Source organism: Anopheles funestus, chromosome 2RL (assembly GCF_943734845.2).
Source record: "Anopheles funestus chromosome 2RL, idAnoFuneDA-416_04, whole genome shotgun sequence".
In the NCBI taxonomy this organism is placed as follows: domain Eukaryota; kingdom Metazoa; phylum Arthropoda; class Insecta; order Diptera; family Culicidae; genus Anopheles; species Anopheles funestus.
Genome location: NC_064598.1, coordinates 13,533,555 through 13,553,198, shown reverse-complemented (window position 1 = coordinate 13,553,198; position 19,644 = coordinate 13,533,555). Strand labels below are relative to the sequence as shown.

Genomic DNA, 19,644 nt, shown 5'->3' with positions numbered 1-19,644 from the left:
CGGTAAAGCGTTAGCTAATTACAATTTCCAATTGTACGATCGAACCTATCCGAACGATGAGAGAGAGAGAGAGTGGTTGGTGAAAGCCTGAAGGGAGCAGATGGGAGGCTAGAAAGGGGAAGAAGTCCATCGTCTTGGTGCGGGTTGCTTGTCCGTAGTAACGGGTGTATTGGAGGGCCAATTAATTGTACTGATTATTCCATTCACTTACCGCAGCGTTAGAACGGTTAAGTACATACTGGTGAATTCCCACACACTGCCGAAAATGCCGATGTCACTGTGACGACAATTTTGTTGCGGTATGGTCACTTCCTAGCTTGTGCATGAGGCAGCAAATCTGTTTTGGTATCGTAACCTTCACCTCTTTCGTGTTATGCGGGAGAGCTTCGTGCGCTGGGTCGTAAGTTTACTTTAAGCTGAGATTAAGTAGCATGGATTTAGCCGTGTGTTTCCCATGTTGTCCGGAAATTTTAACTGAATAAAAAATAAGGCAACACATAAAGTAAAGTGAGCTGGAAGTAAATTTAACCTGGAATTTTAATATGTTTTTATTAGCGGTAGTCTAGATAGACACTATGAAATGCATGCATGCCTGAGAATTAATACACCTTAAAGAGCACTCAAGAAATATAACTTGTTTTTAAATTTTTTTCCATTAATTACTCATAACTCTAACTTTACGCTTAAACAAATCAAAATCGTAAAAGTAATAGCTTGGAGCATTAACTGTTTTAGATCACTTATGTTCTGCACTTTTTTTTTAATCCCAACACATCCCATTTATACTGGTCCATTGTTACTGACGCTGAAACCAAATTCCCCAGAGGCTTAAGACGCTAGATGCGCTACGAAATGGGGTTGGATTTTGCATAACCGGTACGTCACACCAGGATTACACCAGGAGTAGTATACAAATTAGTGGGCCAAGGTTGTTGCAGCAACGAGCACATTGCGAAAAGCGACAAATTTGTTCAGTTCATTGCCATAGTTTTTCCCCTCTGCGGAGAGCAATAAAACAATTCCCATCGTTACTGGCGAGTGCGAAAACAAATTAACCAACCAGCACGAGGTAAGTGCACGATCCTAGCGACTAGAAGCAGATTGTACGTCACATACTGGCCATGCGGTTTACTAGCTAGAGTTCGTGTATGGTTAATTAATTATCCGTAAATGTAGGTCCACTTTTTGAAGGAACCATTCGTGCTGAAAAGTTGCGCCCGGTGTTTGGATATCAGTCTTACTTGAGAGCTGCTCCCGTGTGCAGAAGGTACAAACATTGGTGGTGTAACATTCTTACAGTTCTAGTTGACGGACATAAGTGATAATTTGTGCTGCTTACTTAGTAGGATGGCTTTGATCATACGCTCGATCCTTAATGGATATAATTATCTGGTAGACAAAACAGGTATGAGGGCTCATCCGAAGAGTAGCTCAATTTATTGGAATTCATGAGATCTGGCTTATTCTTTAGATGAGAGAATTGTCGATTTACCGCTGCTCCAATCCGTTTGGACGGTTCCATTAATAACCGGTGCGTATCTCTACTTCGTCCTCAACCTGGGCCCAAAACTGATGACCAATCGGAAACCGTTCGAAATGCGCAGTCTTCTGATCGTCTACAATCTTGTACAGGTTGCTGCAAATTTGATCGCTTTCGGGAAGGTAAGACTACCGGACGTTGTCCTCCTGTTGGTTTCTGATTATGACAAGTTTTCAATCTTCGTAGGGTATCAACTATTTGCGCAAGTATCCGTACTCCTTCGTCTGTCAGCCATTGGTACTGGATGCGAGTGATCAGTCGATGGAAGAGTTACGACTCGCCTACTTTTACTTCCTGCTGAAGATACTCGATCTTGCCGACACCGTGTTCTTCGTGCTGCGGAAAAAGCAATCTCACGTGTCCTTTCTGCACGTGTATCATCACACGATAATGGTGCTGTCGACATTGTTGGTTATGCGCTATCTGGCCGGCGGTCACTGCTTTATGCTCGGCATGCTCAACACACTCGTTCACGCTGTGATGTATTTCTACTTCTTCCTTACCATCTACCGGCCAGAAATGATGCGTGGTGCAACGTGGAAGCGATACGTCACACTCATCCAGATGGCACAGTTCGCTTACCTGGTGTTTCACTTCTTCCGCCCTATCGTACTCAACATGGACTGTAACTATCCGCGGGGTGTGATGTGGTTCGTCGGCTTGCAGAACGTCTTCATGCTGATGATGTTCAGTGATTTCTATCGACGAGCATACCTCACGAAACCGAACAAAGTTCACGAACGTTAATGGAGCGTGTTGCTCATTACGGAGTACAGATTCTTTGGCAAATGTACAGACACGGAACGCATGGTTATGTTTGATGTTGTATTGTTACGATATAATACCTTTATTCAATAGTGTTCCTGTAAACACGGTCTGCTGATAACCGCATTTGCTGTAGTTTCTTTACATCAAAATAAAAGAATACCTTAATCCGTAATCAAGGACCTGATCCTTAATGCGCTCATATCCTGCCGTAATAGTTTTGTATTTCATTCTGCAACAGAATGTGTTTATATGAAAAACAGTTTCTTGTATCAACATTGACTACACAAAAATATTCGCACAACCAGCTGCTCTGCAGCGGTATGCATCCATCTTATCCTTCTCTGCCCAATACGACAGCTCTCTGGCTCTTAATAAACTCCAAACGTTGCAGTGCAATTTAAAATGCTTTGCAACTATGTGGCGACTTTCGTCTACTCTCGCCGAGCTCTATACCTTTCCCATTTGGCCGCTGCCGTTCTCTACCACCTCTGTCTGTTGATTCGTCTTTCGTTCCCCTTCGGGATACTATCGTGGATAGTTTCATTCCAGTTTTAGTTGTTATGCGATTATATATGGCTTTGCATCTATTGTATAATTGTAACTCATCTAGGAGTATGTTTGTGATTTGTGTGTTTTTCTATTGGGAATGTTTTACTACAACTTTGTTGATCAGACGTCAACGAATTGCAGTGTTTTAGAAGGATACATCATTCCTATTCCTGTTGTTTCTGGTGAAATGGAAGCTACCTCGTCGATTGATTAATTTGATGTGTTTGTTTGATAATGTTGGAGTTGTAACATAAAAAAGAATTACTAGAATGATAAACACTCTTCTAACAAAAAACATAGCTTTAAAGGATTTTGTACGGGGTTCATGATTAAATATACCCTCCTAGACATTGAGTTTCACTAAATTGTAGAAAGGAAAAAGAATGATGCTTAAAACATTGTTAAATAGAATAGAACTTTACCATTACTAACAGTTCCACTTACAAGTCTAAATCTATGTTATTTTGTTTTGTCTTTTGTTTTGTTTGTCTGCTTTTTAGTACGATTCATCATAAGATTCAATTGCATTGGATATTGTAATGGGTTTTGGTTTTAGTTGTATGTTTCAATTTACCAGTTTCATTTTGTAGTTTATTTATTTTGTTTTTTTTTCAAATAGTTTTGTTTTCTTTTTACTATTTAGACATCGACACTAATCGGAAATGAAACACTACGCGACTGAACGGGGGTTTATTTTGTGCTTCTTTAACGGAAAACTTTCACTTTTGTGATGCATCAATCAAATGTGCAGCAAGGTCGGATTCACGTGCATGATTATCTAACGGAAACTGGATGTTCTTTTTTTTCTTTTAAATGGTGGAAGTGTTAGGATGGTGGGATATTACTACGGTTTACAATTCTACATCGCATTTCGAGACGCGATCAAAGCACCTACCAGATGTGCCTAATATATACGTTTGTACTGACAAACGAGGCAATAGTCTTACAATTTCACTTAGTACACAGTGCAGCACAGTTAGATAACAAAAAATCTTCTAGTAGAATCACAACAACAGCGACAACAACGACGTAACGTAAAGCAATCGAACTGAAAGACACATGTTACGTACGTAACCCGACAGGATACACAGATGTACAGCCGGCACTAGGAGGCGCTCCATTACGATCGGAAACCGTCGACATACCGCGTCGGTCCGTGCTTTAAACGGTTAACCTCAAAAGTACAAACAAACTGCCCAAAAAGGTAACAGTGACATTATAGACAGATAGACCACCTAAACACCTTTGAAAGTCTAATGCCATCCACAGTAAGGTAGCTAAAGATGGGGATTGTAATGTTGCTAAAGTAATTGTATGGCATATTTGCTCCATCATACCGGTGTAATAGGATTTGCTTTCGCTCATTAAATATAATCATCGTTTTCCTATTTTTTCCTTCATTGTTGTACAATGTAAGTTGTTTTGCCTTGTATACTGAATGCGTTTAGTTTTGTAGGTGCGAATGGCGCTTTTTGTTTTTAACTGTTTATACCATACAGGTATCTCCTATTCAATGTTCTAGTGTTCTCTTTTTCGTTTCTTACTTATTTTCAATTATAGTTTGAAGTTGTAGCACTAAACTGCGGGCCAGTTTCAAAACCGATGGTGTGTTGTGCCTTTCAGCCATTTCTGAAATCAAAACGAAACAGTTAGTATGGGAATTGAAGCATAAAGTCCCCTATCTCATACCGTTGAAAAATTTAATAATGTCCGTAAAATCCATACTGTTGGACAGTATTATGTCACGGTAGGTTTCTAGCAGGGCCAGCGCTAGAAACAGTACAAAATGAGCGGAAGCGACATGCTTGGCCGCCCAGATCACCTCCCATACAGAGAAGATGTCGGCATAGATGAGCTCGCGCTTAAAGTCGAGCAAGAACCAACGATAGCAAAAGTAGAAATGGGTATAGTCACCGTGCGCATGCATCAGATCGTACATCTCGGAGTCTAAGATTTGTATCAATGATCTGCGAAGAAGAGAATTGAATTGATTAGAACCAGAAGAGTGTCTTATGTAGAGCTCTGTGTCTTACCTCATATTAGCAAAATGCATATCCATTGCACCACCGTTAGGGAAGTTTTCAATCATGCGCTCCATGAACCGACAAAAGCAACCATAGCTAAGGGATTCGTCGTCGAAGATGACGAGCAGTGGCGCAACGAGATCACACATGCCTTGCATGTATCCCACATCCAAATGTTCCCAAACATACCTGAAGATAAGAAGCGATCATGTTCGATCAAACAAAGCCCATCAAAGCTTGCCGACATCCTAACTACTCACGTGCAAATAACGTTACGCAGCTTGTCCAAATTTTCATTCGCAAAGTACCAATAGTTGCGATCGCACCGTTGAACATCCTTTTCTATGCGGTGAAGATTTAAACCGAACGACTCCAGCAGTTCACTCTGTAATGAAACGAACAAGAACCTCCTCAGTGAGCATTTCAGTGGACTTAACCCTCATCAAACACCTACACTATAAATGCCTCCATTTGAGCTGGCAGGCGACACGCAGGTTGATTTGGGTTCTTGCAACGAGTCTAGTGCCGGCTGATGATTGCTTCCCTCTTCCGGCAGTGTCGTTAGTGTGTTGTTGTTGTTCAGCTCTCTAACCTCTGTTGGCAGCATAGTGACATCGATGGACGCATCGGTAACAATGACAGCACGTGGCTGCTCGGGAGACTTGGGCGACTCCGGTTCCTCTTCCTCTTCTTCCGCCTCGATCGCACCATCGGAAGTCACCACTTCCTCATCTTCATCCTCCTGCATGCGCTCCACTTCCGCACCGAGAGACTTTGCGCCTTCACCCATCGGGGAGATGATGTCGGCCACATCGATGAAATCATTACCGACCGTAGCGTAGGAGGAGTCGGAAGGTGAGCTCTTGTTGCTGTCAAAGTCTTGCTCTTGATTCTGCTCGGAATGGTCAGCATTAATGTCTTCTTCCCCATTCTCGGTGTCCATGGTAGCGTCCTGCGCAATCACCGGCAGGGTGATGTTGTCCTTGGTAAGCTTCGGCTTTGCGTCCGATTTCTCCTCACCTTCGACTTCCGGTTCAGACATGTCGGAGAACCCATTCTCCTCGAAAACTTCGTTCTCCATCTCTTCCTCCTCATCCTCACCATCGGCATCTTGATCGATGGTTTTGCTTTTGTTTTCCATGCTACCGCTACCCGAGCTCAGCTTAGCTACCGCAACGGCTGTCTTTTCCTTGTCCCGTTGGCGCACGATCGCTTCCACTGCCAACCATTCGCTCATGGTCGTTTCGTAGTAGTGCTTCGCAGTTTCGTCCAACTCTGCCCGCTCGACCGGTGTGCTGCCGAAGGTGTAGTGACCGAGCAGATACGGCCAAACTTCCTTGCGAATGTCGTGCTCAACGCCACCGTAGTACACTAACCGGTAGACTTCCTGATCGTCCGCCACGACACCGTTTCCATCGTGCAAGCTTTCCCAGCGTGATCGTGTAAGACCCTCCTCGGCACCAGCTTCTGGTGTGATGCGCCCGTTCACCAGACCTGATAGATGTGTCCTCACGGTGGAAAGGTGACGGCAGTACGCTAGCCAGCCGTAGAATGCTCGAGAAATTATTTGCCGTTTCATTGTGGAGCAGACAAGGGCAATGCTGGTCGATTGGTTTGATTGTGGCTGGGGAATAAGACGGAATAGGATATCAAAACGTCTGTGTGTGAGAAATATCTATGTGCCCAAGTTACTCACATTAGGACTGTCGATGGACATGGCATCGATCGAGAGACTTTTACTGGAACAGTCACTACTTTCGTTGGTGGAGCAACTGCTCAGTTGGGCTCGATAGCGTGGGCTAGTGCGTCCTAGTTCCAATATCGAATGAGTTGCCACTGAGAAGAAAACGAGACAGACAGATAGATGATACCACATCTTCCACGCATTGCTATCTTCTTCGATACTTACAAAACTCATCGGTATTACCCTTGTTGACCACTCGAAACACATAATCGATTGGCATCTCATCGTTCGTCTCCAGCAAAGATGGCAACGGTCGGCGGCGTGATTTCTGAGGCCAGGGAAAGATACGTCCAATACCTCGCTGTGACCATAGCGGAGGATCCAGTTGACCATGTGGCAGAAGACCTTTGCAAAATCAAACAGAACATTAAGTAAAGTAGAATAAGTACTTCAATCTGAGCATTATTACCTGTTTCCAGACAGCTCAAAAATGCCGCCATATGACCACCCTCTGGGAAGTGTATTGGAGGACGCTGGACACCATCCTGTCCGACGAGGATGATGGTACCACCGGTATCGCCACCACGCGCCTGATGGCAATGTACGTACACGATCTCGTCAACATTCACGTTCAACGCGTATGCCCAGTACGAGCTCTTGTCGATATTCTCCGACTCGGTGTAACCGTTCATCAGCTGATTCGGTGTCCATTTGATCGTGAGCGATTGTACTGTCTGATGCAGACTGAGATACCCTGGCATCGGTTCACTGACGTCTTTCTGTGAGCCGGAATTTGATAAGGAAAAAGATAGAGCTGTATTAGCGAAGATGCTTGCAAAGGTGAGATCGCTCTTGAACGGTACCGGCAGGACGAGAACATTGTTCTTCCCGTACAGTAATGTGGCTCGCGAGTTTTGGTGGAGTGATTCCACGTAGTCCTTCGATGCTGATGCCAAACTGTTTGACTTGAACGACGCCATACTGCCCTCCTCCGAGCTAGTGTGGAGGCTACGCTTGAAGTTCAACATTGGTCTTCGGTATGCTGGTGGCGTAGGATTACTCGAGCTGATTCTATGACGCTGAACCTATGGAAGCAACATTTCATTGATAAATAGTAGTGTCAAGATAGTTTCACCACAGACACACGTGATCCTCAAACATACCAATTCGTCCGCTGGAGGATCGGTCCAAAAATGATCCGCAGTTTTGGCACGAGAGTAATCCAGTGCGCACGGCCCCACGAGCAGAGAGCTCAGTATGGAACCGTAGTCTGGATCAGCAACTAGTGAGTCGCGCTCGTAGTACCGCGTTGCGTTCGTCACTAGATGATCGATGATACGGGACAGTTTCTTCTCGTACAGTGCCAACCGTATCCAGAGATATCTGCGCAAACAGACAATTGTTGAAGTATGGATTCTTAAACAGGGAAAAAGGAGTACCGAGAGCTTACTTTACAACTGGCGATGACTGTGGTGGTGTCGTTGTCGAAACAGAGTTACTGCTGCCTTTCTTTAGTATCGGTGGTTTGTTGGTACTGTCGCTGCTTGATGAAGATCTTTTATTTGGATCACTATTTTCAATATCCTGCACCTTCTTACTGATACAGGCAGCTTCGGGACAATGCTGTGGGAAGACAGTGATAAAAGATTCCAACGAAACGTAGAACCGTGTAGTTTGTAGTAAGTAATGGAAGACAGTGGTAGTGACGTTAGCTGTCGGCAAGTAGAAGCTTTGGGCAATGATGGATTCTACATTTTTGATGGAGGTTAACGGATCTGTACATTCATCAATGAGTGTGTTCACTGTCGAATTTGATTTCAATGCTGTACAGTCACACAGAGACAACGGGATTGGGGCTTTACAAATTCGAAGGTCTACGGCTCAGCCACACTCAGGAGGATCGAATACAGGGCACATGTTTTATTGTTTGTCTTGGGTAGAACATTGTTTTCGAAATATAAAACTAGCTCAACGAGCATTTTGAAAAACAAAAAACAAAAAAACGGTGATTCATGGTTACACTCATAAACAATTTCGATACGAAGCGACGTGAATCTAATCAACTTGTTCTAGCGATCTACTAACAAACATTGAAACAAAACAAACAGCACCAATATTCTAACCAAACAAACGAATTACCTATGGCGCGCGGTAGGGTGTGTGTGTGTGTAAAAGCGTAGAAAATGTTGGAGCCATTTTAAATTAGTTTCCTCAATTCAGCTACATACAAGACGATCGATCGGAAGTAACAGTAAAGCGTCATGAAACTAGGATCATCTACCGTAGAAAGCAGCGTATCCGTACGGATCAAATCAAATGCCAAATTCAATGGGTATATGGAACTAAAACAAACATAACGCAATATACGCTATCAAATAGTCAAATGAAAATCTTGGGCAATTTTGCTTACATGATCGTTGATCTTCCTTTCAGAGTACACTGGGGGGAACGCATCGAATACAGCTTTAACGTAGGCACACACTACACTTGGGAACTGGTGAATTACAAGTTACCAGTTAAACTAAAACCACGTTGAACGGTCTCTACACCATCAACAGAACGAAATATATAACCATGTACAGAACGGAACGTAAAAGAAACAAACGATCGAAAGCCCGCTACACGCTCTAAATGCAATTAAGGAACCTACGCTTGGGAAGGAAAGCAGGACCAGGACGAGTGTTGTGAGGATCCTGAGGTGAGGATCAAAAACCTGGGACAGATAAGCGTTTTTTTGTTCTTCTCATTTTCTCGGGGATGGAAGGAAAATTTGTTAATACTCACCTTGGCCACCTTGTGCAGTAGCGCGGTGGTGGATGACGTCTTGAACAGGCCAAGAGCCCGCCTTCGCAGACCCTGGCTTAGGCACGCCTCGACAGCTGCACATAGGGCCGTTACCGAGCAAGACTCTTCGTGTATGTACTTCTTGGTGACGGCTTCCTCCATCACCTGTTTCACCTCTTTCTTCACTGCCGCTATGAGCTTTTCTTTAAAATCGACCGGATCTGGATGGATGGATCAGTGGATCGGCGGGTAGTATAGGAATGGGGTCGATGGAGCAAAGGTAAACCAAAAGGAAGGAAACATTGTTTGGAATGTACAGTTCACAGATCAGTTTTTGTTGTGCGAAACATCGCGAAATTAGACCACCAATTGAAGGATTAATCGTACAATGGATAGAAAATAATTTTGATGGTAAAATAAATTAAAATATAAGACATATAGGCAGGAGTTCATCCACAGTCGAAGAACCAAGAGGAATGGATCCACACGAAGTAGGCAAGCGATCGTATCGATCACCACGGCGAGAGGACGAAAGAACAAGAACAAACATTTACTAAACACACTGAGGTAACAGTTCCAACGGAAAGCGAAAGCAAATGAGACATCCGGCAACACAGTGGTTTTGCACAACTATTCGCAAATTCGCAGAACGTTTGCGAATAACGATCGATACTTGCAGGGATAACTCATTCAAAACTATTTACAATTTTGGGTAAATCGAAATCTTGGATTTATAATTTAAAATAAGGAAAACATAAGTTAGACTCCCATAATGCATGCAAAGATGAAGGCAATTATTATAAAATTTATAGTAAATTAATTGAGTGACCAAGAAAAGACGTGTTGTGCATTATAGGTAACGTGTGGATTACGAAAAAAGCGTTAATAAGATGTGCCAAAAAGTGAGCTTACACAAGTTTATTTTAATTATATTTTACAGTACTTATTATGATCGTAACAAGTGCAGATATTTCTGTCTATTGCATGCATTCCATAGCGAAGCAAATGAATGTTTAAAGTCCGTTCGAGTTAAAGCACTTTTAAACCAACAGACAAATTCATTTCCTTTGTATTTGCCCACTTGGTGGAAAAACAAAATTCGCCGGCACGTCGTTTCGCGTTGACGTCAGCACATGCCAGCATAACGAACCACAAGATAAAAACTTTTAAAAAGAAATTTTCATAATCGGACAAATGAACAAAAAAAAAAGAGAGAAAGAATCACATCTCGCACATCTTTCGTTTGATGTGCGTGAGCCTGAAGCGCTGTACTGTTTGAGGAATTTCTTCCCACCCGGTGAGCTAATAATGCCACAGCGAGCTACCACCACGCTGCATCATGCTGATGGAGGTGCCTGGTGGCTGATGATTTGTGGTGGTTCGTCAAGCAGAAACACAGTTTTTCTACCGTCAGCGCAAGAAGAGGTGGCAAAACCGAATCGAAAACTGTCTAAATCATGCTTTGCAGCAGCATATGTGTGTGTGTAGTGGTTTCGGTGAACATGAACCATTAACTTGCTATAATCTGTTTATTTGCTGCTCATTCGTCCTAATGTCCTAAAGAGCGCCTCATGATGTGTTATGCCCACTGAGGTTGTCCTTTTTTTGTGCAAAATTCCGACCGTCGACCTCGATATTTTGTTCGCTGCCACATTGAGTGACCCTTTTTGTGACCGGAACACTAGCCCCTAGTGCTTGATTTGATTATCCACACCGCCTGAAAACCACACATCATCGTCCTACAGCGAGGCAGCTTCCCAGTTGCAATATCTCTGACTCACTGCTCACTCATCTCTCACCAGCAAGTGAGATGAGGTGCACTCATCTCACGCAAGAAAGCTTCTTTCATTGCAAAAGTTGTTTTCTTTCTTTTCTTCCGCTCCCAATCGCGTGGATTGGAAACGGAAAAAGAAAACACAGCAGGCGGTTTACTATTACTACCAGCTTGGAAACGAAAGTTTTCTTTTCGATTTCTTTTTCCCCCCCCTTCTGTCTCAGCCATTGATTTCGCCTATTTACTTATCTGCCTTTCTGTCGCCAATCCATCGTGGTTCAGCCACACAGTGCATATTGTTACGTGTTGTTTACCTTTGGTACCGTATCGTTAGCGATAAATGTTTGGCCCTTATTTTCTTACATTCGGGAAAAGTCGTCTCGTCTAAAGTGTGCTGTATATCATCCATTGCCATTTCCCGTTCCTGCTCTGCTCTGCTTATCATGTTCGTGTGATATGTCCACACAAACATGATGTTTACTTACGTACTCGAATGGTAAATAAGTTTCCGTTTTAATTAATGCAGTAAAAACACCCTTCTTTCCGCAAGGAAAAATTACCACACAGTCACACACACACATACACGCACGTGTTCACAATAATAACACCAGAGGAACGCACGCGACCACCCACCATATTGTGGGTGGGTCTTGGGAAGTGCAAATGAGGGCCCTCCGGAAAAATGTAAGGAAATGCATGAAAAAAAAAGGAAGCAGCCATTGTAATACCATAAAAGCTCGCGTAATGATGATGGTAAACAGCGGAACAACTGCACACATGGAGAGCTGGGTGCTGTTGTTTTTTTTTCTATCACCACCTTCGTAAAATTGGCCGTACGCTCCATTTTGGAATATGGGTGGCCCGCAAACAGCTGCTCACTCGACTGCGGGGCGGCCAGCTAACATCAGAATCAACAACAAAACCCTGAAAGGACCAGTGAGATAATCGTGCTGCTTGCGATACGTTCGTTGTATTCTACTGTTGGTGTTTTCTTCTTGTTTTCCCTTTCTTTTTCAAATTCGCAACAATTCAGCGCTTTTTACTAAATTGCACACTCACACACGCGTTCGTCGCTCACATTCAACATGTGGGCTGCTGAGGAAAAAGGATCTTCCGCGCCTACTCCGCACCACATGTGTTTCAATGCACATGAGTTTGTCTCTTCCAATGTGTGCGCTCGTGTGTATGTGTGTGTGCATAAGGTTGGAAAAGAAAATTGTACGTGATAAAGTTCGTCTTTTTGTTGTGTGTGTGTGTTTTTTTTACTAATTTTCTTTTTCGTTTTACATGCTTTTCTTTGTAGGGGAAAACAAATGAAAAAGAATACACGAAGATAAAGAAAGAAAATTAAGCAACAGAAAAAAACGGTAACAGCTGATAGAAAAAGTGAAAAAAAAGAACTCCTTTTACCCAGCGAACTTGAAAGCGCGCACAGACACAGATGGCGATAACGATAACGAAAACAACAATCCGAGTGAAACGGGGATGCATACAACAGACGGTAATTTAATCTATACCATACCTGCTTGGAACGACATTTTCCTTGGGGGATTTATTTCGGGGAACATTTTCCGACCAGTGGTTGTTGTTGTGCTGCACTTTCCGTTACCCCTGCTAGAGAGGGTTGACCATCAAGGAGGTAAATTGCCGAACGGGGGAAAACAGACAGACAGAGTACGATCCCGTTAATTGGCCAACGTTTGCACAACCGTATGGAAACGGTACAACAGATGTAATTGTTACTTCCGCAACTATTCGGTCTGTTTTATCCTCACTGTCGAATCCGGCCCGCCATCGTACACTGGACACTGCTTGCAACGTTTAAACGCTTAACCAATGTCACCATATGATGAGGTGTGTTTGCGGCCACTTTTCTTTGCACGATAAAAAACCTAATGCACGCACTCACGCATGCACATTGCAAACACCCAGGGTTATTTACTATAGCTTCTCACCAACCTCTCTTCCCGTGAACTTCACCTTCACCAGATGTTTATGTGTGTGGGTGTATATGTGCTTTTTTTTTTAATTTCCCAAAAATCAGATCAACCACCCTTGCACTGCTTTTTGCTTTTCCTCGTGCACTGCACACATCACACCGCTCTCAACCAGCTGCTCCGCAGATCCGTTTTGTATCCTACATCAACTCAATATGTTGATATTTCTGGTTTAATGTGACGAGAAAATATTGCCAAATGCATCGTTTTCTTCGATGATCGTTTTTTTTTGTTAACCCGTAGCAAGGTACAACATATCGCCCGCTAGCGCCAGCTTTTCATACGCCCAAAAGGTGAAGCTGTCCGTATTTCATTCCGCCACTCCAGAAATCAAGGACACTTGTGAAAAAATTCCAAACCCTCCCCTGATTCGCGCGCACTAAATCGGTACGGGACACGCAACGAAATCGAGGGAAAAACCACACTTTACTGCTGTGCACAATGTGTTCTCCACTGGTTTACTGGTGTTTTTCGTCTGTTAAAGTGTTAATTTTGTAACAATAATCCGAGTAGTATCACAACTGCGTGTCGGACAGCTGTGCTTTCTGTTACTACAACTGAAGCTGCAGCACTGAAAACGTAAACCGTGATAGCTTTTTCACATGCGTAATGAACGGTGAGAGATGGAACTGAACCGTTTCACCGTGGAAAACGACGGTGGAGCGAAACTTGTCCAGCAGGTTTACATATTACTGCGCATGTTCCTGCGAATGGGGTGGCGAAAGCCTTCAGTTAGCAGAAACCGTACCCTGCCTGACGTGATGTCTTGATGACAGAATTTACATGAAGGACATTCAGTGTGCAAAATTGCTCCATGGACTTATGAACATTTTAAATTGGTCTTACTTGTATGCTAACCCTTTCAATAAAAGGGGAAATTTTTCTCTAAACTTACATGTAATCGTTTTAATCTCAAACGATCTCCTTTCAACTTGTTAAACCAAAACAACTATTTATTTTACGTTAATATTACCAGACCATATGGTGTGTCTGGGGATTCTATAACTATGTTTTTGTTCTCTCCCGGCCATTCGTCTGGTTCTTATCTGTGTCTCATGTAGTAATCTATAACTGTGGAGAATGCGGCAAAACCAGCGGCACCGATTATTCCAGCCTTCACTCCAGCTAAAAGAAAAAGATGGATTTTATTGTACCGTATGTTAGTGTAAAGGATGCCGTCTATACCGTACCTCTCAGGCCAATCAATCCTCCGGTCACGGCTCCAGCATAGGTTCCATTCTTCCAGTCCGAGACGCCACGTTTCTGTAAATGGTTTCTATACTAATTAGCACCATTTTCTAACCAACTTAATGCAATCCCATTGCTCAGAAACGTACCGATTCGATTACACACTCTACCGCCGCAAACACTGCTCCAATGACGGCAAAATTTTTACCATACGAGTGCGTCGCTTGGCGCATTTCCCGAAAAATTTCCTTCGCCGTTTGTTGCTTATCGCCGGCCATCGGATCGGCAATGCTGGGATTGACCGAGGAGCTGAACAGACCAATCGCTGCACCCAAACCGTACCCCAGCACACAGCTCATGAACGATTTGAATGCACAGCTCTCGAAGGCGGCTTCCACTAGCTTTTCTTCGTTGGTTTTTATCTGTACCACTCCGTACATTTTCGGTATGATAATGTTTTCTCGATAACTGCAAACGCATAGGGGAGTATTATTTCTATAACATCATACAACAATAATATTACCACGTGCTTCACTCATGCCCTACCGGTGAATGTTGCCAATGAAATGTTTAGCCACCTCGTCCAAGTCGGACCCGGGAAAGAATATTCCCTCCGTTTTGGTGGCATTCTCCTTTTTAGCAGCTTCTTCTGGGTCGATAGGTTTGGGCAAAAGGGTAGCCATGGTTTTCCGTCTACCAAACGCCGTTCCGCAAGCGTTTTCTTTGCACCTGAAAACTTCGAACGATTCGTGCACCGCACCAGCTGAGTTACAAAACAAGTTGTTTACATCAGTTGGTGGTGTTGTGTTGATGATTGTGCTGTCAGCTGTGGTATACACTACCGAGTAGAACACTTCGAACCAGGTTCAATTTATTGTTCCAAGATCTCATCCAAATTTGTTCTTTTGAGATTTTATTAAAAACTATAAGTACACTCAACATTTCATTAGCGCATAGCACGACTATTTTACACTTTATTGCCTCGTTTAGCTTGCTACCAGGCCTTCGTTTGGTACTCCCATATTCTTCATCATTTTACGTCTAATTATGCCCTTCACGTTCGCGTCAACGTTCCGCAGTAAATTGGTTGTTCTGGCCGCATGTTCGAGCCGCTGTACCGCACCGATTTCTGCCTGACTTGAAACCAAATTTGTTGCCAAACAGTCGTTCCTGCTTCCAATGCGCCCGATACGACCAACCCGATGGATGTAATCTGCGGTGTACAGTGGAAAGTCGAAATTTATCACGTGCGCCGCTCGGATCGTATTTAATCCTCGGCTAGCGACATCCGTCGTTGAGATAATGTTTACTTCCGCCTGTTGAAATTTCTCAAACTGTCCCAGGCGAAGTTTCAGCATCATGTCCCCGTTTAGATTAACACATGGGAAACCGTGCCCGTTCAGATGCATCGACACAAAGTCACAGGCCGGTGTTTTGTTGCTAAAAATGATCGTCGGTACGTTACGCTTTGCATCCTTGCGCACAAGATCGAGCAGGATCTGTGGTCGATCTGATTTGCGGACGCGCATGAAGCGTTGCGTAACATGGCCCATCAGTCGATGGAGATTGGGACTTACCACTTGCTCAATCGTTGCAACATTCACCAGCTTCGATAACAGTTCCTCCATATTGGACGGCATGGTGGCTGCAGCTAGAACCATCTGTGTTCCATGAATGTCCTCCCCAAGATCCTGCAGATGGTTCTTGTGGAATGGAAAGCGTTTCATCAGGTGTAGCAGCTTACTGTTAAAGCTATCATCAAGCAGCGTGTCCGCTTCATCCAGCACAACGTAACGGACTTCCTCCATACGGTAAATTCCACTCGTTATCAGTTTGCTGATCGCTCCGAAACTTGCCACTAGAATGTCGATATCTTCGAAGGATGGATTGAGCATTTGTTGCTTCGTTCGTCCACCAAGCACGACTCGCGTGTTAATGCCCAGCCCTTCCGTAAGCTTTGACGCAACCGTACCAATCTGCTGGGCCAGCTCACGGCCGGGCGTAATGATCAACATCAAGGGCGTGTTAAAATCACGCTGCTTTTCATGCAGCTTACGGCGCAGAATATGTTCCATCACTGGCACCAGATACGTGTACGTTTTGCCACAGCCTGTCTCAGCCGCCAACAGCACATGGCTGCCGTCGAGCATCGCCTGAATACCTTCCACCTGGTAATGTGTCGGCGACAGTACATGTTGCTTTTTAAGATTCTCCACCAACGATTCACGTATTCCGAGTTCGGTGAAGGATCGCTCGCTCAAACCGTACGCTTCGAAGGCCCGTTGCACCGGGTGTATGATGAAGTAATCGCCATTGGACCGGCGATGACGCCACCCGTCGGAGGCGAGCGGCAGTTCGCCAAACTTTATCCGATCCGGATTAGCAGGCAGATCGTTCTGGTAGAGATTGAACTGTTGGCGTTTGCAAGTTACCACCGGCACCGGCGGGTGGTTCTGGATTGATGCTAATGGTCGCACTTGGGTTGAAAAGCAAGCTCGCAACGTAAGACACACCCGAGTTAGCTTAGTCATTGCCCTGGAAACCAAACGCGTTGGCTTTCGCGCAAAAGCCGGTGAAGACAGCGTGTTGGGTTTGTTTGTGTACAACAATTTCGTTTCAAATCAAAACACATCTGATCGAGCAGCGAGCTGTCACAAGCGGGTGTACGCTTTTGAGCTACGGTTGCACAACACAGCGGGTTTGATTTGTAGCTCAGCCTAGAATGGCGTAATTTAAAAGCAATTTTTTCCATAAACAGATACTAAATCGTTCCTAATTTGACGAAATTCATAAAAGAAACAAATTCAAGCGAAAATGCGTATGGTAAATTAAAGAAAATTGAATTGAAAATGGGTAAAGTCGGTTAGTACTGTGTGGTCTACACCCAGAGTGCGCTCACTTCTGTCAGGGTTGGGATGAAACTTTGCGGGCAATTTGTAGAAATCGAAAAAAATATTAAGAAAAACTCTAGAATATCGTGCATTAACAACAGAGTACGGACTATTTGTTGTTTTCCCCTTGTTTGTCTTTTGTTCTCGTCACCAACTGTGGACAAGTGCGTAGATATTCTTCACGCAACCGTCACTAAAAATAAAAACTGTTCCCTTGTCCGGCTGGAAGTGAAGCTGTTGCGTGTGTGTATTGTTTATTTGTGTACGCGGATCACAATCGCGTAGTCGCCGTTTTGGAGTCGTTCATGTTCCTAGTGTTCCGTGCTGTTCCTGTAGCCGGGGATTACGATCGACTGAAAACTCGGGTCGGCGAACTTTGGCCGGAGGAAATCGAAAAGTAGTGTACACCGACAATTGCAAATTGAGCCGGGAAAATCACCATGTCCTTAGTATCGCTACGTCACGCACGGGCACTGCTACCGCAGCCGGTTAGGTAACAAAAACGGGTGATAAATATTGCTTTCTTTTTGCAAATGTACCGTCCGTACAAAGCACAGAAATAAACAACAGCATCCTCTTCCATCCATCCAAGCGCAAATGCGTAATAGCTCATGATACGGATAGTAATATATTACAATTTTGGCATGCATTTTCCAAATGGTGATGCTGACGATGATGAACCCACCTTTGATGTGCTACCGGTGACCCCTGCGATACACGTGAAGGACACTGACAACGAGCAGCGCCCTGCACAAGGACGAATCGTCATGGCTGAGCAAGCTGATGGTTCGCAAGATCGAACCGACGAAAAATTCCCACAGCCGGATGCTTAGCGACAAGTTCGACATCTACGAGCTGCACACGCACAATATTCGTCCGGATTCGGTTGGAAAGTATCTGGAAAACTAGTAAGTACCGGGCACGAGTTGATCGTACAAAACATGATCGTACAGGGGAAGGCGTACAAACAGACGCAGGTGAATGATCGTAGCTGGATGAACCGAACGCTGTATACGATTTCACCGTGCTGCGATTGTCACTTACTCTTAGCCAAATATGCTCCCTGATACGCGTTATCAATCTGGGTGTAATGCCTTATCCGCTAAGCTGGTGCTTTATTTCGTTCCATTTATTACAGCAAAAACTCGGTCCAAATCGTACAATCGAAGGGAAATCTATCGATGGAACTGATCGGCTCCTGGAATGTGGAAGTAGGTGATCTTGACCAATGTCTCCACCTGTGGCGCTATACCGGTGGTTTCGAGATGGTTGATCAGGCGAAGCGTGAGCTGAGCAGTGATAAGGTAATGGAGGAGGGAGATGGATGTTGAAGTAGCTGCGCAGCTCCATTTCATGCGTATCTCTTTCCCCTCCCCCCCGGCAGAGTTACGTGCAATTGACGCAGGAACGGGGTACCTTTCTGCGGTCACGACATTTGCAGTATCTGTTAGCATTTAGCTATTGGCCACAGTTGCAACTGCGCGAAGGCAAAAACATCTACGAAATTCGTTCCTATCGGTTGAAGCCGGGCACCATGATCGAGTGGGGCAACAACTGGGCCCGGGCCATCAACCATCGCCAGAACAACAACGAAGCCTTTGCCGGGTATTTCTCGCAAATAGGACGCCTTTACAACGTTCATCACATTTGGTGTAAGGAACCGGATTTGGCGGGTTAAACTGTACGGAGGCCATACTAAGCTGCAATGTTTTTTTTCCTTCTTTTTTGCAGGTTATAAGGATTTGCAGGGAAGAAAGGAAACTCGTGAATCGGCTTGGCGATCGCCCGGCTGGGACGAATGTGTTGCGTACACTGTGCCACTGATCCGCGAAATGCACTGCCGCATTCTGGCCCCGACAGAGTTCTCACCAACCCAGTAGTGGTAGTAGTTAGAATTGTGGCCGCTTGTGTTGATTGTTGTTGCCTTCTTTCCTAACGAAAATTTCCGCCACGCATGAGGGCATGGGGGTGGTTTGTATGTTGGGTCAATTAATTAGTTCCAAATGGCATTTTTCGTTATTGTTAGAACGTATCTCTTCCACATGCATTTCTTTTCGCTTTTAAACGTTTTTTTGGCAATAATTTTGGCAACAGGAAAGTGCTTTATAGTTTAGCTGTTACATCGAACAGGGGGGTTTTTTTTAGTTATTGTCAGCTAAGGAATAAATGCTCTTTAGCTTTTATGAAATGAAATTGCGTGCACCAACCATTTTGATAGACTGAAGTCACATTGATCTAGGTGTTCTCCTTAGTTTCCTCGAGATAATTTTTCATGCAGGCTTAGTTTGTTGTATACAAATATATTGTTTTTCCATTTTCTCTACCGAAGCATGTGATGTAAGATAATAAACGATACACGATGGCATTGTGAATCCCTGAGCGGATTGTGGGACCATTATTTCGGATTTCGGATTTTGCCCTTTGCAACCACACATACACAGAGAA

The 19,644-nt window shown here is 44.1% G+C and overlaps 5 protein-coding genes across 5 annotated transcripts; 2 read left to right on the top strand and 3 right to left on the bottom strand.

Annotated features, from left to right (window-relative positions):
* The first annotated feature begins 89 nt into the window (after positions 1–89).
* On the top strand, positions 90–2,480 carry LOC125765124 (elongation of very long chain fatty acids protein AAEL008004-like). Its single transcript, XM_049430015.1, has 3 exons — positions 90–1,405; positions 1,472–1,662; positions 1,727–2,480. Exons 1-3 carry the CDS (start codon positions 1,348–1,350, stop codon positions 2,285–2,287), a joined length of 810 nt encoding a protein of 269 aa, XP_049285972.1. The 5' UTR covers positions 90–1,347; the 3' UTR covers positions 2,288–2,480.
* LOC125764935 (small G protein signaling modulator 2-like) lies at positions 2,352–13,816 on the bottom strand. Its single transcript, XM_049429675.1, has 13 exons — positions 12,646–13,816; positions 9,350–9,570; positions 8,016–8,188; positions 7,729–7,948; positions 7,429–7,650; positions 7,035–7,344; positions 6,791–6,970; positions 6,578–6,717; positions 5,336–6,505; positions 5,142–5,266; positions 4,891–5,070; positions 4,547–4,824; positions 2,352–4,486 (listed from the first exon to the last, which is right to left on the bottom strand). Exons 1-13 carry the CDS (start codon positions 12,689–12,691, stop codon positions 4,398–4,400), a joined length of 3,354 nt encoding a protein of 1,117 aa, XP_049285632.1. The 5' UTR covers positions 12,692–13,816; the 3' UTR covers positions 2,352–4,397.
* Positions 13,817–14,045: 229 nt separating this feature from the next.
* LOC125765158 (mitochondrial import inner membrane translocase subunit Tim22) lies at positions 14,046–15,080 on the bottom strand. Its single transcript, XM_049430064.1, has 4 exons — positions 14,855–15,080; positions 14,458–14,776; positions 14,311–14,383; positions 14,046–14,245 (listed from the first exon to the last, which is right to left on the bottom strand). Exons 1-4 carry the CDS (start codon positions 14,989–14,991, stop codon positions 14,163–14,165), a joined length of 612 nt encoding a protein of 203 aa, XP_049286021.1. The 5' UTR covers positions 14,992–15,080; the 3' UTR covers positions 14,046–14,162.
* Positions 15,081–15,190: 110 nt separating this feature from the next.
* Positions 15,191–16,946, bottom strand: LOC125765040 (probable ATP-dependent RNA helicase DDX28). The gene has a single exon (XM_049429892.1). The coding sequence runs from the start codon at positions 16,837–16,839 to the stop codon at positions 15,295–15,297; it is 1,545 nt and encodes a 514-aa protein (XP_049285849.1). The 5' UTR covers positions 16,840–16,946; the 3' UTR covers positions 15,191–15,294.
* A 391-nt stretch (positions 16,947–17,337) lies between these two features.
* LOC125765123 (protein NipSnap) lies at positions 17,338–19,597 on the top strand. Its single transcript, XM_049430014.1, has 5 exons — positions 17,338–17,692; positions 17,925–18,107; positions 18,338–18,503; positions 18,584–18,851; positions 18,931–19,597. The coding sequence occupies exons 1-5, from the start codon at positions 17,640–17,642 to the stop codon at positions 19,077–19,079; spliced, it is 819 nt and encodes a 272-aa protein (XP_049285971.1). The 5' UTR covers positions 17,338–17,639; the 3' UTR covers positions 19,080–19,597.
* Positions 19,598–19,644: the final 47 nt, after the last annotated feature.

Excerpts from the sequence above, each read along its gene's own strand:
- LOC125765158 (XM_049430064.1), bottom strand. The coding sequence starts at position 14,991 with ATGGCTACCCTTTTGCCCAAACCTATCGACCCAGAAGAAGCTGCTAAA. Across the intron at positions 14,777-14,854 it reads TTCATTGGCAACATTCACCG|TTATCGAGAAAACATTATCA; the intron begins GTAGGGCATGAG and ends ATGCGTTTGCAG. Across the intron at positions 14,246-14,310 it reads AGGATTGATTGGCCTGAGAG|CTGGAGTGAAGGCTGGAATA; the intron begins GTACGGTATAGA and ends TTTTTCTTTTAG.
- LOC125765123 (XM_049430014.1), top strand. The coding sequence starts at position 17,640 with ATGTCCTTAGTATCGCTACGTCACGCACGGGCACTGCTACCGCAGCCG. Across the intron at positions 17,693-17,924 it reads CTGCTACCGCAGCCGGTTAG|GACACTGACAACGAGCAGCG; the intron begins GTAACAAAAACG and ends ATACACGTGAAG. Across the intron at positions 18,504-18,583 it reads GTGAGCTGAGCAGTGATAAG|AGTTACGTGCAATTGACGCA; the intron begins GTAATGGAGGAG and ends CCCCCCCGGCAG.
- LOC125765124 (XM_049430015.1), top strand. The coding sequence starts at position 1,348 with ATGGCTTTGATCATACGCTCGATCCTTAATGGATATAATTATCTGGTA. Across the intron at positions 1,406-1,471 it reads TTATCTGGTAGACAAAACAG|ATGAGAGAATTGTCGATTTA; the intron begins GTATGAGGGCTC and ends CTTATTCTTTAG. Across the intron at positions 1,663-1,726 it reads ATTTGATCGCTTTCGGGAAG|GGTATCAACTATTTGCGCAA; the intron begins GTAAGACTACCG and ends CAATCTTCGTAG.
- LOC125765040 (XM_049429892.1), bottom strand. The coding sequence starts at position 16,839 with ATGACTAAGCTAACTCGGGTGTGTCTTACGTTGCGAGCTTGCTTTTCA.
- LOC125764935 (XM_049429675.1), bottom strand. The coding sequence starts at position 12,691 with ATGTTCCCCGAAATAAATCCCCCAAGGAAAATGTCGTTCCAAGCAG. Across the intron at positions 7,345-7,428 it reads ACAATGTTCTCGTCCTGCCG|AAAGACGTCAGTGAACCGAT; the intron begins GTACCGTTCAAG and ends TCCGGCTCACAG. Across the intron at positions 4,487-4,546 it reads CATTATTAAATTTTTCAACG|AAATGGCTGAAAGGCACAAC; the intron begins GTATGAGATAGG and ends TTTTGATTTCAG.